The sequence below is a fragment of the Notamacropus eugenii genome, chromosome 6 (genome assembly GCF_028372415.1).
Source record: "Notamacropus eugenii isolate mMacEug1 chromosome 6, mMacEug1.pri_v2, whole genome shotgun sequence".
In the NCBI taxonomy this organism is placed as follows: Eukaryota; Metazoa; Chordata; class Mammalia; order Diprotodontia; family Macropodidae; genus Notamacropus; species Notamacropus eugenii.
Genome location: NC_092877.1, coordinates 1,260,896 through 1,278,970, shown reverse-complemented (window position 1 = coordinate 1,278,970; position 18,075 = coordinate 1,260,896). Strand labels below are relative to the sequence as shown.

At 36.1% G+C, this 18,075-nt stretch overlaps 1 protein-coding gene across 1 annotated transcript; it reads left to right on the top strand.

Annotated features, from left to right (window-relative positions):
- Window positions 1–2,681: 2,681 nt before the first annotated feature.
- Window positions 2,682–3,620, top strand: LOC140511509 (olfactory receptor 4C11-like). Its single transcript, XM_072620637.1, has one exon. The coding sequence runs from the start codon at window positions 2,688–2,690 to the stop codon at window positions 3,618–3,620; it is 933 nt and encodes a 310-aa protein (XP_072476738.1). The 5' UTR covers window positions 2,682–2,687.
- The last annotated feature ends 14,455 nt before the right edge of the window (window positions 3,621–18,075 follow it).

The window sequence follows — 18,075 nt, the reverse complement described above, 5'->3', positions numbered from 1 at the left end:
AATGCTCATATCTCCGTCCCCTCTTTCCCTCTACTATAATTTTATACTACTTCCTGTGATGTAATTTACCATTTTCTGCTTTCTCCTTTTCACACCTCCTGTTACAATCCCTTCTCATCCTTAAATCATATTTCTAACATGATATCATTTACTTTTTACCCGTTCCCTCTATGTATTCCTTTTATATTATTTAATAGATGCACAATTCTCAAGATTAACAGGTATCTGGTGCTGGAGTCAGTTCACTTGACTCACACAAGTCCCACAGATTTTTTCCGCTGACCTTCCAATTTGTTCTCCATGTTTTGAGGTTGTGAAGTCTCTAAACTTCCACAGGTGCCAGGAATTCAGTCCCCTCGAGGCCTGCTCACGTCCTGACTGTGTTGGTGGGGCACCAGCTGGACTACTCTCTGTTCCAAAGCAGCACAGTAGATGCTTCCCATTGATCTTCTAGGCTGTCTTGGGCTAGACATTTGTTTCACACCGTTATTCTGTGGGTTTTGCAGTTCCAGAATTCGTTTAACATCAATTTATACAGGTATTTAGCTGAGCTTATGGGGAAATCTCTAGCAAGTCTCTGATTCTACTCCAAAATCTTAGTTTGACCCCCATGTTTACTTGTGATAGAAGAAATGACTATATGTATATGTATGTATATATATATATGTATATTTAATATTTTTTCTGTATGGTTTTCCCTTATAGAATGGAAGTTCTATGTGGAGAGCAATGATTTCATTTGGTGTATATTTCTCATTTTACCTTAAATAGTTCAAAAGTTTGAATATAATTTTGTTGTAACCTTATTTCCTGTAAGATAAAATTCAGACAGTTTGGGAAGGGAAGATGACCAATTCTAGAAAGTATAAGTATCACCTATTCAGATAGATTTCATCACTGTCTTTCATAGAATATCTAATTTATGTGATGATTATTCAGAAAACTAAGAGTTGAACTAAGTGCCAGTAAAATATATTAAGCAAAATTCAAATCAAACTAATTTAAAAACAGAGCAGTGGCATAGATGAGGTATCCTTAAAATTGATGTGAGTATCTGAAAAAATTGTTTCATGGTATTCTTGAGGAAAAACATCTAAAAAGCTTAGGCATAGATAGTAAATGAATAGTTAAGTTGTTGAATGAATGAAGTGATTTCTACCTGGAGAGAGTTCATGAAGGATAAGTTTACAGGGATTTGTACTTGAACTTATCCTATTCCATCTCGTCTTTAATGACTTCAGTGAAGATTTGCATGGTATGATTATACCATCTGAAGATAGAATGAACCTAGAAATCAGAGTTAAGACAATGGCTTACAGAGTAAGCATTTTTGCAGGCTAAAACAGTGAGTTCCAATAAGATGCATTTCGTAGGGAGTATAAGTACAATTTAATTTAATTTCAACAAATACATTCTCAGAATACTAGGTTGTTTCTCTTGACATCAGTTAATGTGAGGGAAAAAAATAGATCTGCTTTTGCAATCCATATCTGATGATTATTTCAAAGGCAAGTAATTTATTTCTCTCTTTGTCTCAGTTAATTAATGTTAAATCAACAGTTTGGATTAGGTGACTGCTAATTATTCTCATTGCTTTAAATCCAATTTTCTCTTTTTCTGGGAAATTAAAACCTAACTACAAGAATGAAGGAAACAAGGCTAGAACACTACTGTAAAGATGAGATTTATTGCTAAGCAAAGGCTCAAAAAATGTAGTAATATAGGCTATGCTACATGAGGACTTAATTAAAAAAAAAAAGAAACATGTAAATGTTTAGTTTGAGAAGAGAACACATAAGGACGGTATAACACCTGACCATTAACTAATGATGGTTGAAGGACTGTCATGTGGAAGAAACAAATTTCATTCCTTATTTTTGCATCTTCTTTGTCCCAGTATGTAACTGTGAACAATGGGTGTAAGTTACCAAGAATTAGACTCAATGGACATGAAAACTTTCTAACTAGAGCCACCCTTTTCAATGATAATCTTTACTTTAAGCAGGATGGCACTTTCATGGGGATACTGTAAAAGACCTTACCTTTTGATTATGGGTAAATGTCTATGATAGGGGTGGGGAACCTGCAGACCTGAGGTCACATGTGGTTTCCACGTTTTGACTGGGTCCAAGTTTTATAGGACAAAATCTTTTATTAAAAGGATTTGTTCTGTGAAGTTTTCATTCAATTGAAGAGCCACACTCAAGAACCTAGAGGGCCACATGTGACTTTGAGACCACAGGTTACTCACTCATGGTCTATGAAGTGCACTTAAATGTTGAGATTCTCTAAAATGCATGATAAGAATAAAGTGATTCCTCACTCTTTATTTCCTCATATAGGACAAGACATATCGGGCCTTTGGTAATTTCCCCAATGATATAAGCTTCACAAATTTGGGGAGACAAAACCCGAATTGGAATAATGGAGCAACAAGAGTCTCAATCACAAAGAACAAGGAACAAAGTAGGACTATTGCATAGATTCTAAATGTAGCATTTTTTTAGGAGTCCCTCAGTGCAATATTAAAGAGTTCAAGTACTGTAGACATAATTAAAAGCTGAAACCAGAGGGAAAAAAATTCCTGCCAGAGTGGACAAAATTGACCTTCATCATGTTTCTTTCTCTTGTTTCTACTATGAGTAGATCTCATTGGTTTCCAACACGCTTGCACTGACATTATAGAAATGAAAAATAATGTAACTGAATTTCTTCTTGTTGGACTGACCCAAGATCCAGAAAAGGAGAAAATAGTGTTTGCCATCATCTTGATTTTCTACATTGCCACCATTTGGGGAAACCTGCTTATCATTGTCACCATTAAGAACAGTCCCACCCTTGGGTCTCCTATGTATTTCTTGCTGACCTATTTATCCTTTTCGGATGCTTGTTTATCTACCACCACAGCCCCAAGACTCATAGCTGACAGTCTGCGTAAGAGGAAGAGGATCACCTTTGATGAGTGCATGATCCAGTTATTTACAGGGCACTTCTTTGGCTGCATGGAGATCTTGGTTCTCATCTTGATGGCCTATGACCGCTATGTTGCCATCTGTAAACCTCTGCACTACTTGAGTATCATGAGTAGGAAAGTATGTAGGATCTTAGTGGAATTAGCCTGGTTGGGGTCATTTGTGCATTCAATTGCCCAGCTCTTCATTGCCTTGAATTTACCCTTCTGTGGTCCCAATGTAGTCAACCACTACTTCTGTGATTTACAACCCTTGATGAAATTGGCCTGTACTGACACATACGTGTTAAACCTCTTGGTTGTTTTCAATAGTGGAGCCATCTGCATGATGAGTTTTATATTGCTGATTATCTCCTATATTGTTATCTTATATTCTCTGAGAAATCAGAGTAGAGAGGGAAGGTACAAAGCTCTTTCCACCTGCAGCTCTCACATCCTTGTTGTTCTCATATTCTTTGGCCCTTGTATATTCATATACAGCAGACCACTAACCACTTTTCCTGTGGATAAGCTGGTAGCTGTGTTTTATGCCATTGGAACTCCTTTCCTAAACCCTCTGATCTACACACTGAGGAATAAAGAAGTTAAAACTGCTATAAGGAAACTGTGGACCAGCAGGAAAACTTTGCACAGAAAACAATGTGCATAGACACCAACATTTTTCAATAGTGAGTTGATAAAACTAGGATGGATGCATTAGTGCTAATTTTTTGATGTTGGTGTGTATAAGGTATAAGCTTATCTTACTGGGTGTTTGTCAGGATTTGTCCAGAAAGGATAGTTGTGGATGAGTTTCAGCCAATGTTGTGTGCAAAAGGAGATATCTAATTACAGAGATTTAAAGTCCCCAAGCCTGATGATGATGGTAGAAACATCAAGGTCCTGCCCATTCTAAATCTGGATCCAACAACCCTGATTCTATATGCCTTCACTCTCTATTCTGCAAATGGAAATATGTCATATCGCACTCTGCTTGTGGTCTAAGTCAGGCATTTTACCTTATTCCTGGCTTATGTTTCACTACTTAATTTCAGCAGACTTGCCCAAGGACCACTGGTTTTTTTGACTAAACTTGGCCTAGGAGATTCTTGAAAGTGATATCATCCTTCCTTTAACTCTGTCATATGAGTTTCTTTTCTTTGAGATCATTATATGGATGCTGCTAATTTATCAACAACCCCATAAAGACAGAAATATTGTAGCTTTGTTCACTCAAAATGAGATATATTCAATCAGAAAGTGTATGAAAATGTGTCTATTACATGGCAGTTGGCCACATTACTTGTGGCAAAATAGTTGACTACATGAGATGAAAATTATATATACATATATATATATTATATATATTTGTTATAATGTATGATATAAAAAGAGTATATATAACTCAATATATGAGGTAAAGAGGAATCCCAGGAAGTCATTGAATTGGTTATAAAAGAAGCAATAAAAAGTACAGGAAGCTAGATGGATTAATCCTGTCCTGAGTCCTTTTTGTTTTTCTCAGATTAGTTAATATGTGCTGAGGTTATATACAGTTATTGGTGAACTTGAGCAAAAGAAAATTCCTTATGTCAGTTCTTAGCATTAATCCCTAAGAAGATCTAGGAGTTGGAGTGGCATAGTCTGGTTGGACATATAGGGAAGTGGGTGCAGCTTGCAGAACAAGACAAAATATAGCCTGAAAAAATATTGTGTCTATTAGGTTTGAACCTGAAAACCAAAGGAAGTATAACAACTTATGCATGTGCTTAAAGTTGCTTAAATTACTTATGATTAACATATTCAAATATGTGTATTGTTTGGCCTGGTGAACCTGCACTTAGTGTGCATCAAAACTAGGAACAGCTAGAAATTTAAGCGGAAAAAAAACACAGCTAGAAATTTGGAACAAAAGTGTGTCCTGTCTCCACTAGTGTTGAAAACTGCTTCCATAATGCTTATGGAAGCTTCATTGTAATGGGTATATTCTTAGTACTAGCTTTAAAGGATCACAATCAAGATACATAATGAACAATTCTTGAGGAATTGCTTTTTGATAAACAGATGGATATGTTAGCATAAAAAAAGTGCGGCTTTGATTGCAGGAGCTTTTTCTGTGTCAGCTAGAGAAGTTTCATTTAGAGGGTTGAAAATATGTCAATTACCTGGACTCTAGGACCTGGTCCTGGAGGCATGTTTTCACTGGTGCGGTCCAATAAAGAGAGATAATAGTAACTTTGAGGAAGAAGAACGTTTCCATTATTGCTTGATTTTTTTTCTCTTTAATAATTGAACCAATCAATAAGCAACAAGAAGAAGTTTTGCTCCAGGTATCCATAAAGATACATTCATAAAAGAAATCTTTATTAGGAAGAAATCAAAATAATACTTTTTTTAAATGTCTTAAGAATTATTATTATTTCTCATTCTTACTAGACAATGTTATTCCCCTTCAAACACATAAAAGATCCAAAATACAACTGAAACATATGTTTCAGCATCCCTTCATTATATTTAAAAAGGAACAGACCAATTCCTTTCCAAAAAAAGAAAAAGAAACAATTTTGAAAGTATCTCTTCATAGGAGAGAGACAGTGATAATATTTGTGGTATTTCTGTTTCAGGAGGTATTAAACTTTATCCCAGAACTTCAGATCTTGCTTTGGTATTTGTTTTCTCTCCTTGGACATCTACTGGTGTGCTCTGCATTTTTGCTACTTCTGTCATATATTTCAAAAGAAATGGGAGGTTTATCTCATTCACTGAAAAGATTTTTCCTGAATGCTTTCTCCTGAAAAGTCTGAGAATTTGGGTCACAGTTCCACATAGAACCCCACAAACCCCCTCTTCCACAAGTTAAGATTCCTCACAATTACTTTCTGCTCATCTCTGTGCGTGAATTGCTTTTACTCAGAGTCTCCACATCCTCTGGGTGTGTTCGTCCTTCATTGCCGAAGAAGACCATGCCATCAGAAAAATAATGACAAGACTTGCACTTGACATTATTTTGAGTGAGAGAGGGCTGTGCAGGTTACCAGCCTCACTTCTCCTTCGGAGCCATGAGAGTCCAGTGACCAGATATTCATCAGGATTTGCAATGGTCTCTCAGATAATATAGAGTGCAGTGAGTGGGATCCATCCAAAGTGTGAAATAACTCCTGTCTCTTCTATTTCCTTACTCTACCAAATCCAAAAGCACTCAGAGATTAATTCAGCCTCTTATTTATGACCATGAAAGTGGCCTGCTTCTAAACCCTAATGTACTGTGGAATACATTAATCATGCAGATTACATAGAGATAATATATGTATGTATTTAATAAATACATACTAAATAATATATGTCATATCAGGGCATGTATGTATGTATATAATTAACTTTGATGCAAAAAAAAAAAAAACCGAACAAGAACAACAAAGAAATTAATGTAACACAAGGTTGGATTTACACCTGGATTTCAGGGTTGATTCAATGTTAGAAAAAATAGCAAACTATAAATAGCCTTCACTACATCAATAGCAGTGCTAACAAATGAGAAAAAAATACATTTGCGTTAACAGAAGCAGAAAAAAACATATTCACATTATGTGACACTAATTTTAAACTTAAAATACAATAAAACTCAAAGAAATGGTCCAGTCTTTAACATGATAGATCAGTAGCACTTTCTAAAACCAAAACTAACCATGATATATAATGGAGATAAACTAGAAGTTTTTCCAATAAATCAGGGGTAAACTATAACTGTCCATTATCTCTGATATTATTATTGATGTCATAATAGACATGTAACTATAGCAATATAAGAAAAAAATGAATAAAACATCATAGGTAAAGAGGCAAGAAACTCTTGTAATGGGAGTTAAGTCTTCCCTGCCCATTAATAGACCTCACGTGGGGCTATTAAGTAAAGTTAGCTTAAGGGAAGCTTTGCTTGCTTGAATGCTTTCACAACTTTTGGTAATTAAGCACTGAAGCCGTTGGGTTGTGAGGCCTTCTGACTCTATATGTACTCTGAAGCTAGGATTTGCTTTGGGGTTCAATCACCGGCAGAGTGTTTATGTGACTGAGACTCTGGGAAGCTGCTAAGCAGCCCCAAGCTTTGAAAACCCAGATGTTGGTGCTTCCCTATGTGGTAACTATATATGTATCTAATAGTCAAACAGTTGGATCTGTTTGTTGATCTTTGATATATGTATTGTCTATGGTCAGAGAGTTGGAGGCCCTTTCTGTTGGTTATGCTCATATTTTCTGTCTGTATATGTGCTGGATTACAGTGATTATTGATCGCTCAAAAGTTGCTTTCCTTTTAAAAAAACAGATTAAACAATCTGTGCAACAACCTCTCCAGTGTATACCAGAGCGCTTAGAGCTACAACTCGTCATTTTATTCAGATGATATGATGGTTTATTTGAAGAACTCTAGAGAGTCAATAAAAATGAAGGGACTAAGAACTTGAAAGAAGTTACAGGATATAAAATAACTCCACCCAAAGCATCAGCAGGTCTGGATATTTCAAGAAAAATGAAGGGGGGGAGAAAGAAAAAAAATGAATTCAATTTAAAATGACTTTGTCTGATACAAAATTCTTGTGAGTCCCTTTTCAAGACACACCCAAGGAAGGACAGCCACACAAGTAGAAAATATTCTATACAGAAACAGTTTGATAATTAGACAGATATTAATTACATGGAGGGCAAGTCAATTTAATAAAAATTAAAATATTGCATAAATTAATTTGCTTATTCTGTGGAAACAAGAATGGAAATCATCTGCAGGGAAAGGTCAAGAATCTTAAGGAAAAAATGCGCTAAAGGGTTATTGAATATCTATTTGTTCCCCAAAGCAGTAATCATATCATGATAGCAATTAGTTCCTCAAAAAAGAGAGAGACTGATCCATGGAAGAGATAAATTAAAGAAGAAAATAACCCCAGTAGCCAGCATCTTTGTAAATCCAAAGATCCGGGAAACTGTGATACAAAATTCAATATCTGATAAAAAAAAAAAAAAAAAACTTCTGGGGAAACTGGAAAGCTTCTTGTAAGAAAGTAAACATAGTGGAGCATCTCACACCATCTACAACTATTAGCTTCTGAAGGATTTATGGCTTTGATATAAAGGGTGAAAACAAAAAGAAACTAGAGAAACAAGGAGAAAACATCTCAGACCTTTACAGGAGGTGAGTTTATGGCCAAACAAGGAATAAAGGGACAAAATGAAAAATTTACATAAGGATTTTTGAAGTTTTATTGAAAAAAAATTGAAAGTTCATGAGGGAAATTAGAAGAAGCATGGAACAAAGAAAATATTTCCCTCAATAATCGTACAAATGTAGCCACTATATGGTGCAGTGGAGAGTGCTCTAAGCCTAGAGTCAGAAAGACATGAGTTTAAATTCTGCCTCTGATACTTCCTAGCTTTACCTTGATTTTCCTCAGTTTCCTTATCAGAAAAAGGAGGAATAATAATATTTCTTATCTCCAAGGACTATAGTGAAGATAAAATGAGATATTTGTAAAATATTGTACACAATATACTAGTTACTCTCTAAATGTTATCATCAACATCATCATCAGTATAATGATATTGTAGTGTTCTAGTAGTAGTAGTATAGTTATATGTGGACGTTACTCAAACGTATATGAAGGATTATCCCCCAACTAATGAATAATGTAAAGAATTAATGGCAATTTTCTGAGGGAACAATCCAATTTATCAATACTGATAAGAAAAAAATGCCCTAAATCAGTAATATTTAAGGACACACAAAAAAGTAACTCTGAGGCTTCAGCTCACTTTTTCAGAATGAAAAAATTTGGCAACATTAGAAAATAATAAATACAGAAAGGTCAGGGGAAGACAAATTACACTAATTCCGTTGTGGTAGAATTGCATACTGGTTCAGTCATTCTGGATATAAATTTGGAATTGTATCCAAAAAGTTATTAAACTCTTTTAACTCTTTGACCTAGAAAGAGCCTTTCTCAATTTATACACTATTGACTGAATAGAATGAAAAAGTACGCGCATAAATCTGTGTGTTTGAGAACACAAAATATCGTGTGTATGCAAATATGCATATTTAGAACATGACAACTCTTTAATGGTGTCAAGGGACTGCAAACTATAATGGTATATGTTCAATAATTGGGGAATTTATATAAATTATCATAGCATAAAACTGGAATGGAATTATATTCTGTATAGGAAATAAAGAGAATAGTTTCAGAGAAATCTGAGGCTACTATAAATTGATACAGAATGAATTGATTGGAGACAAGAGAAGCATTTATGTAATAAAAACAACATTGTAAGAAAATAACATTAGAATGACCAAATGACTTAAAATAAAAATATCTGATTAGTGCAATGAACAACCCTTATTTCACAGGAGTAGTGATGAAACATGCCAACAACCATTGGACAAAAATGTGGTGAACTCAGTGTTCTGAATGAGAAAAAAAATCATTTATTTTTCGCAGGAATTTGTTTTGTTTGACTACCTACATTTATCTCAAGGTCTTTCCAACGATAGGGGTAGGGAGATAAGATGGATTTTTACTAAATAAAACAAATACAATTAATTTTAAAAGACTAATGTCTATCTCAGATTTATGCATCTATTAAAGATTATTGCCTCCCTCATATTAAAGTGGTACAGACTGAAGGCACAGATCAACTAATTTTCATCAAATGACTACTATAATCCAGACTCAAACTATTCTTACGTGTTTCAAACACTGTCTTATACAATTTCTCAGCGTGCTCATCAGTGGTAGTCAAATATTTCCTCCTTTTCACAGCTTTCTTAGAATGAAATTGAAAACATCAACGTGTTTTTCCATACAAACTGGACCCTCAGTAACTAAAGGAGGGAAATACTGTAAGCAATCAAACCTGATGAACAGTTCAAATTAGGTGTTGTATTTTCTCCTATACTACAGCCAAGGTTAGGAACTGTGAAAATTTTAGAGAATACATTTAAAATTCAATTCTATTTATTGAATAAAAAGTTACTGAATTAAAACTACAAATGCTAATTTAAAAAAAAAAGCTTTCCTGAGAGCAGCTTAGTAGACAATTGTGATGAAGAACACAGATTGCCTCTATTAATCTGCAATATATCACAAATAATATAACATAACATGACATGACACAATATGATAAGATATGATATAGTATAATGTATGATATGAAATGATGCAATGTGCTGCACTACAGTACAGTACATTACAATACTCTATGATACAATGTAATGTAATATAATATAATGTAATGTAATGTAATGCAATGCAGTATAATACAATATATTGTAACAATAATTATTGTTAATAATATTTATTGATATATAATTATTATAATTGCAATATGATTTAATTGTGTTGTATAATTACTATATACCATATAATTATCATTATATAGTTATTGTAAATATATTGATTGCATCATATATAATATAATGTAACATAATATAGCATAATATAACATGACATGACATGACATGATATGCTATGATATGACGTGATATGATATGACATGATACAGTACGATGTAATTCAATGCAACACAGTGGAATATGATGTAATATATGAATTATATGTATATTGTTATATGTACATGATATATAATAATATATAATATGCAATACTATGTCTTCTATAAGAAGATTGCCTCTATTAATTCATTTTGCTACATGAATCATTCTGAAAAACATTGGTTTCTCACACCTGATGTCAAAACACCGCATCCTACAAAGCTAGATAACTTTTAATTACACATGCAGTGGCAGACAGTTTTGTAATCAGTCTCCTCTATCCCTTTCCCTATGCTGTTCTTCCTGTAGACTCTCTTCCAGTATGCCAAGGGGATTACTTTTCTTCTGTGACCAACATTCATTTTAAAGCTTATTGCATTATTTTCACATTCCTTCCATCTTTTTGTTCTCACTGAAGGATACAAAAACTAGTGGTACTTTATGCAAAGTTGGATATTCTTTTTCTCATACTTAAAACACAGTGCCTTGAACAAGAATTGGCATACATTTTTTATAATGACACTTTCAGGCTTTCTGCCACGATCACTTTGACTTTTCTTTTTCAAGGTATATTGCATCATGTTTCCTTCTTTATCACACTTTTTTTTTTCATTTTTTTTACCCTTAAGATTCTGAACCTTTTTACCACACCAGCCTCTCAAACATTTTTTTTTCTTTTTTGGTAAGCTTTGCCCAATCTTTATGTTTTCAAGTGGATACTGAGGTATTTTATTTTGTTATTATATTTTCATATCTCTTATTATTGGTGGCTTGTTTCTTCTTTTCATACAGCTATTTTTAGATTGGATTCCTTCCCTGAAAACATCTGGTTTAAATAATAGAAAAATAATGGCAAAAGTGGTTTTTTGTAACCATCAGAAAAATATATAGTGAAATTATTCAAATGTGTATGAATTAAGAGAGATGTCTCAAATGACAGGTGGTCAAAAAGATCTGAACAGGATGTTTCAGAGAAAGTAACTCAGTCTAAAAACAGCCTTATTAAAATGGCACAAACCACTAATATTAAGAGATAAGTGAATTTAACAAAAAACACACAACAAAAAGGCTTTTAGGTTCCACTGCAAAACTAAAAGATTGATAATGTTTCCACAAAAAAGATAAATACTTGAAAAGGCTGGTGAAAACAGATATATTTATTGACCGTTGAATGGAATAGTAAGTCTAGCAATGTTGGAAATCAATTTGGAACTATGCCCCCAAAGTTCTTAAAACATGTTTACCCTTTTTTGATACATCAATTCTAGATTCATATCTCAATTCATTCAAAGAAAAAGGATATGTTTTTGAATATCATATGAAAATATTTATATTAATCCTTTCGTGAAAGTGAATATTCACTTCTAAAGGAGTGCCCATAGTTGAAGAATAAGTAAAAGAATATTGTGGAATGGAGTACTATAGCCATATATGAAAAGATAAAGGCATACTATCAGAGAAAGTTGCCAAGAATTATATGACTTGATGCAGAGTGGGGTGATCAAAATAATTTATAGTAATGACAAAGAACTTTTTAAACTTAAAATCTCTTCTTAATGCAGTGACCAATAAGATTGCAGAAGACTGCCGAAAAAATCCATCTTTGGACAAAGAACTGATGAAAAATTGTGCATGGACATATACATTTTTTCACATGCCAGTAGCCGACTTTATTTCTTTTTAAAGCCTATCTTCATTACAAGATCTTTTTTCACAATAAACTGTAGCAGGGGAGAAAGATTTTTTTTAATTGGAACAATAATTCATTTTTACAGAAGATTAATATTATATTGAGATTGAAACATTTGTAAAAGAAAAGTTCCTTTTACTCTCAATTTCCCTCCTAATAAACAACCACAATATGAAGGCATACCATGAAGTAAACTTTATTAAATATTTATTCTTTTTAAGAGCCATAGCTAATCTGCATATCTAAAATGTGCACTTTGTATAGTTTCTCATTGTACTCCTCAGTAGTAATTGGATTTCTGCCTTGCATACCCATATCACCTCAGTATGACACTGAGGACGCATGCATTTGTAGAAACGAATGGAGGTGTCTCCTCCACTACTTACAAATAAAGAGAAGATTGACTTCAGATCCACTGATGAATTGGCTGACACTGAATGACCCACATAATTCTTTGATTTATTTAGCTGTCATTTTCAACATTTATTTCCACAAGATTTTGAGTTTCAAATTTTCTCCCCATATCTCCCCTCTCTCCACCCCAAAACAGCCTACATTCTGAATACACCTTGATCCAATCTGCCCTCCCTTCTATCACACCCTTCCCTTCGCTTATCCCCAACTTCTCTCTTTTTTTGTAGGGAAAGACAGATTTTTTACACCCCATTACCTGTATTTCTTATTCCCCAGTTGCATGCAAAACCAATTCTCAACATTTGTTACTAAAACTTTGAGTTCCAACTTCTCCCCCTTCCTCCCTCCCCACCCATCCCTACTGAGAAGGAGAGCAATTCAATGCAGGCTATACATTTGTAGTTACACAAAAGACTTCCATAATAGTCATGTTGTGAAAGAACTACTATACTTCCTTGGATCTTATCCTGAGCCCCATTTATTCTATTCTCTCTCTTGACCTTGTCCCTCCCCAAAAGTGTTTACTTCTAATTAATATCTTCTCCCATTTGCTCTCCATTCTATCATGCCCTCACACCCTACTTATCCCTTTCTCCCCTACTTTCCTGTGGTGTGAAATAGATTTTCATACTAAATTGAGTGAGCATGTTATTCCCTCCTTAAGCCTAATGAGATAAATAAGCTTCACTTTTTCCCTCTCATCTTTCCCCCTTTTCCCCTCCATTGAAAAAACTTTTACCTTACCTCTTTTATGAGAGATGATTTCCCCATTTCATTTCTCTGTCTCCTCCCAATATATTATTATACCACCCTTTAGTTTTATTTTCTTAGATATCATCCCTTCTTATTCAACTCACTCAGAATGATCATTTTTCCCCTGAAATATTTTCCTGGGTAGGTGATTCTTGGTTTTAATCCTAGATCCTTGGACTTCTGGAATATCATATACATAACCTTGTGATGCAGAAGCTACTAGATTTTATGTTATCCTAAGTGTATTTGCACAATACTCTACATGTTTCTCTCTGGCTGCTTGCAATATTTTCTACTTTTACTAGGAAATCTGGAATTTGGCTACAATATTCTTAGGAGTTTTTCTTTCCAGATCTCTTTCAGGAAGTGATCAATGGAGTCTTTCAATATTTATTTTCCTTTCTAGTTCTGGAATAACAGGACAGTTTTCCTTGACAATGTCATGAAAGATGATATCTAGACACCTTTTTGTTTTGATCATGGCATTCATGTAGTCCCATAATTTTTAATTTTTCTCTCCTGGATCTATATTCCAGTTCAGGTGTTTTTTCAATGAAGAATTTCACATTGTCTTCTATTTTTTGATTCTTTTGGTTTTGTTTTCTAGTTTCTTGGTTTCTCATAAAGTCATTAGCTTCCATCTGCTCCATTCGAACTTTTAAGGAACTATTTTCTTCAGTGGGCTTTTGAATCTCCTTTTCCATATGGCTAATTCTACCTTTTAAAGCATTCTTGTCCTCACTGGCATTTTGGACATCTTTTGCATTTTATTTAGTCTATTTTTAAAGGTGTTGATTTCTTTGGCATCTCCTTTAGCAAGCTGTGGACTGCCTTTTTATGATTCTCTTGCATCACTCTCATTTCTCCTCCCAATTTTCCTCCATCTCTCTTACTTGATTTTCAGAATCCGTTTGGAGCTCTTCCATTGGAAGATTTGGATATAGAAGCCTTGACTTTTCCATCTCCCTTTGATGGTATGCTTTATTCTTCCTCATCCAAAAGAGTGAAAGAAAATACCTTTTCGCCAAGAAAGTAGCCTTCTGTAGTCTTATTTTATTCCCTTTTTGACATTTTCCCAGCCAGTTACTTGAATTTTCAGTCCTTTGTAAATGTGAGGGTAGATTCTAGGGTCCTGTAAGTTCTAAATTTCTCCAAGGTGGCACAATCAAAGGAGAGGAGTTTATTCTTCTCCTTACCTGTGCTCTGGTTAGTGAACAACCACAAGCTTTTCTGCCCAGGATCTTCAGGAGAACCTGTGCACAGTTTCCATGAGTTCCAACAATTCAGATGCTTCTCCTCCCCCCAGAACCACCACTCAGGACTGTGACTGAGATCATTCACTCACTTCCCCTAGGATCTTTATGTGTTGGACTCCAAAAATGGATGTTGTTGCCACAGTGCCTGCCCATGCCCTGGGGCTGAGGCTAGGGCTGTACCCTGCTCCCTTCTCACCCACGTGAAAAAGCTTTCTCACTGACCTTTGAAGCTGTCTTTGACGTTTGAGGGCTGAGAAGATTCCATGCCATCAAACTGCCTTCAGTCCTGTCTCTGTCACTCTGTGTGGCCAAGGATGGATTTCATTCCTCTGTGGTGCAATAGACCTTTCCTGTCAGCCTTCCAGGTTGTGTTTGGCTGATAAACTTTTTCACTCTCTCCTTTTCTGTCTTCTGCTGCTCTATAATTAGTCCAGAGCAATTTTTACAGGTATTTTATAGTCTATACGGGCAGAGTTAGACCAGGTCCGTCATTCTAATCAGCTATCTTGACTCCACTCCCCCAGCCCACATAACCTACTAATTGTATTTAGTGGGGCAGTGATTTTTTTTCCCCTTTCACTTAATTATCTTTAAAGGAAACTTTTTAAAAAGGCAACAACCTGTTACCTACTTCTAGGTAACAGATACCAGCCTAATTAAATTACAGATCTTTAAAATGTTGAAACAATAAATTATGGTAGATTAGATGGAGAGATAACTAGAATTTAGGGTTCAGAAAATGCTTACTGATGAGGGTATTTATGTTGCATATCAAAGGAGGAGAAGGATTCTATTAGGTAATTCATTAAAAAGGGGAGAGAGATGACCAATGCAAAGATTTGGAAAAAGGGATGGGTAGGGAGAACATCATTTGTTATGAAAAGAGAGAAGTTCCAGGGTCAGAGACAAGATGGCCAATTAGAAAGATGGACCTGTAGAAGCTCCCTCTCATAGCCCATGAAATACCTGTACAAATTACTCTCAACAAATTCTACAGCAGCAGAAGTCAGAAAACAACAGAATGAAAGAGATTTCCACCCCAAGACAGCCTGGGAGGCCAATAGGAAAGGTCTATCACACTGGGAGTAGAGCAGAGCAGAAGCCAGCATGGGTAATGACAAAGTGTCAGGGGCAGCACCCAGAGCAGGCTTCAGGGCAAGACCAACAGCAGCAGTTCCCAGATTGCTTTATGACTTCTCTTTGCTGTTTACCTTTTCATGCTTCTCTTCATTCTTGTGTTTGAAAGTCAAATTTTCTTTTCAGCTCTGGTCTTTTCATCAAGAATGCTTGAAAGTCCTCTATTTCATTGAAAGACCAATTTTTCCCCTGAAGCATTATACTCAGTTTTGCTGGGTGGGTGATTCTTGGTTTTAGTCCTAGTTCCTTTGACTTCTGGAATATCCTATCCCATGCCCTTCAGTCCCTTAATGTAGAAGCTGCTAGATCTTGTGTTATCCTGATTGTATTTCCACAATACTTGAATTGTTTCTTTCTAGCTGCTTGCAATATTTTCTCCTTGACCTGGGAACTCTGAAATTTGGTTCCTAGGAGTTTCTCTTTTTGGATCTTTTTCAGGTGGTGATCAGTGGATTCTTTCAGTATTTATTTTGCCCTCTGGTTCTAGAATCTCAAGGCAGTTTTCCTTGATAATTTCATGAAAGATGATGTCTAGGCTCTTTTTTTGATCAAGGCTTTCAGGTAGTCCCATAATTTTTAAATTGTCTCTCCTGGATCTATTTTCCAGGTCAGTTGTTTTTCCAATGAGATATTTCACATTATCTTCCATGTTTTCATTCTTTTGGTTTTGTTTTGTGATTTCTTGGTTTCTCATAAAGTCATTGGCCCTCATGTGTTCCATTCTAATTTTGAAAGAACTATTTTCTTCAGTGACCTTTTGAACCTCCTTTTCCATTTGGCTAATTCTGCTTTTGAAAGCATTTTTCTCCTCGTTGGCTTTTTGAACCTCTTTTGCCAATTGAGTTAGCCTATTTTTCAAGGTGTTATTTTCTTCAGCATTTTTTTGGGTTTCCCTTTAGGAGGGTGCTGACCTGCTGTTCATGCTTTGCTTGCATGTCTCTCATTGCTCTTCCCAGTTTTTCCTCCACCTCTCTAACTTGATTTTCAAAAATTTTTGAGCTCTTTTTGAGCTCTTCCATGGTCTGAGCCCATTGAGTGGGCTGGGATACAGAAGGACTTCCCCGGGGGTGGGGCTGCTATTCAGTGTGAGATCAAGTTCAGGTGCTCAGGTCAGGGCAGGGCCTCAGTTCCCTCAGGGGGTTTATGCAGAAACCTTCAACAATGGATCCAGGCTCCTGCCTGCTTGGGGAGCCCTGGTCTGCTCCAGCCTCAGCTGTTGCCTCCCGAGGGGGCCTGAGAGGGGAAGGGGCACCTCACTCCCCTCTCGACCCACCAAAGAGACCCTCTCACAGCCCCTTGTCACCTGTGGGTGGAGGGACCCACGTGGCTGCTGGAGATTCTGTCCCTGAAGCCTGCTCGAATTCGCTCCTCTCGGCGCTGGGCAGCCAAAGCAGGGCTGGGTTCTGCTCCACGTCTGCAGCTCGAAGAACCTTTTGTGCGAGGTTTTCAGGCTCTCTGGAACAGAAATCTCGTTGGCTCCGTTGTTCTATGGCTTCTGCTGCTCCAGAATTTATTGGCAGTTCTTTTTTACAGATATTTTATGGGCTGTGGGTTCGGAGCTAGGGTATGTGTGTGTATCTACTCCACTATCTTGACTCCGCCCCCCAGTTCCCAGATTGCTGAACAAACAAATCCCAAAGACAGCTTCAAAGGTCAATGAGAAAGATCTTTCACCTGGGAGAGAAAGGAATTTGGTCTGTACCGACAGCAGCAGCCACTGCAGTGGTAGTGTCCATCTTTGTAGCTCTCCACTTAATGACCCTGGGGGAATTGAGCAACTGATCTGGGTCTCAGTCATGAGTGGCTCTCCCGGGTTGAGGAAGAGTGCTGGCAGTGGAGCTGGTGGAGGTTCTGGAGAGGGAACACTCCTTGCAGATCCTGGGGAGAACAGAGTGTTTGTGGCTGCTACCAGATGAGAGAGCAGGCCAGGAGAGGAGTAAACTCCTCTCCCTTGATTATGCTGCCTTTGAGGAACTAATAACTTTCACATCCCCAGAGTATACCCTCTTCTTGACAAAGGACTCAATAGTCAAGTAACTGGCTGGGGAAACTGCCCAAAATAAGGCAGAAAAAATAAGAGTTCAGAAAAGTACTTTCTTGGTGAGCAGGTATTTTCTTCCATCCTTTCAGGTGAAGAAGAACAATACATACAATCAGAAGAAGGCATAAAAGTCAAAGTTTCTGCATCCATAACCTTCAAAATGAATGTGCAATGGTCTGAGGACATGGAAGAGTGTAAAAAAAAAAGATTTTGAAAATCAGGTAAGAGAAGTGGAGGAAAAAATGGGAAGAGAAATGAGAACAATGCAAGAAAATCATTAAAATTGAGTCAACAACT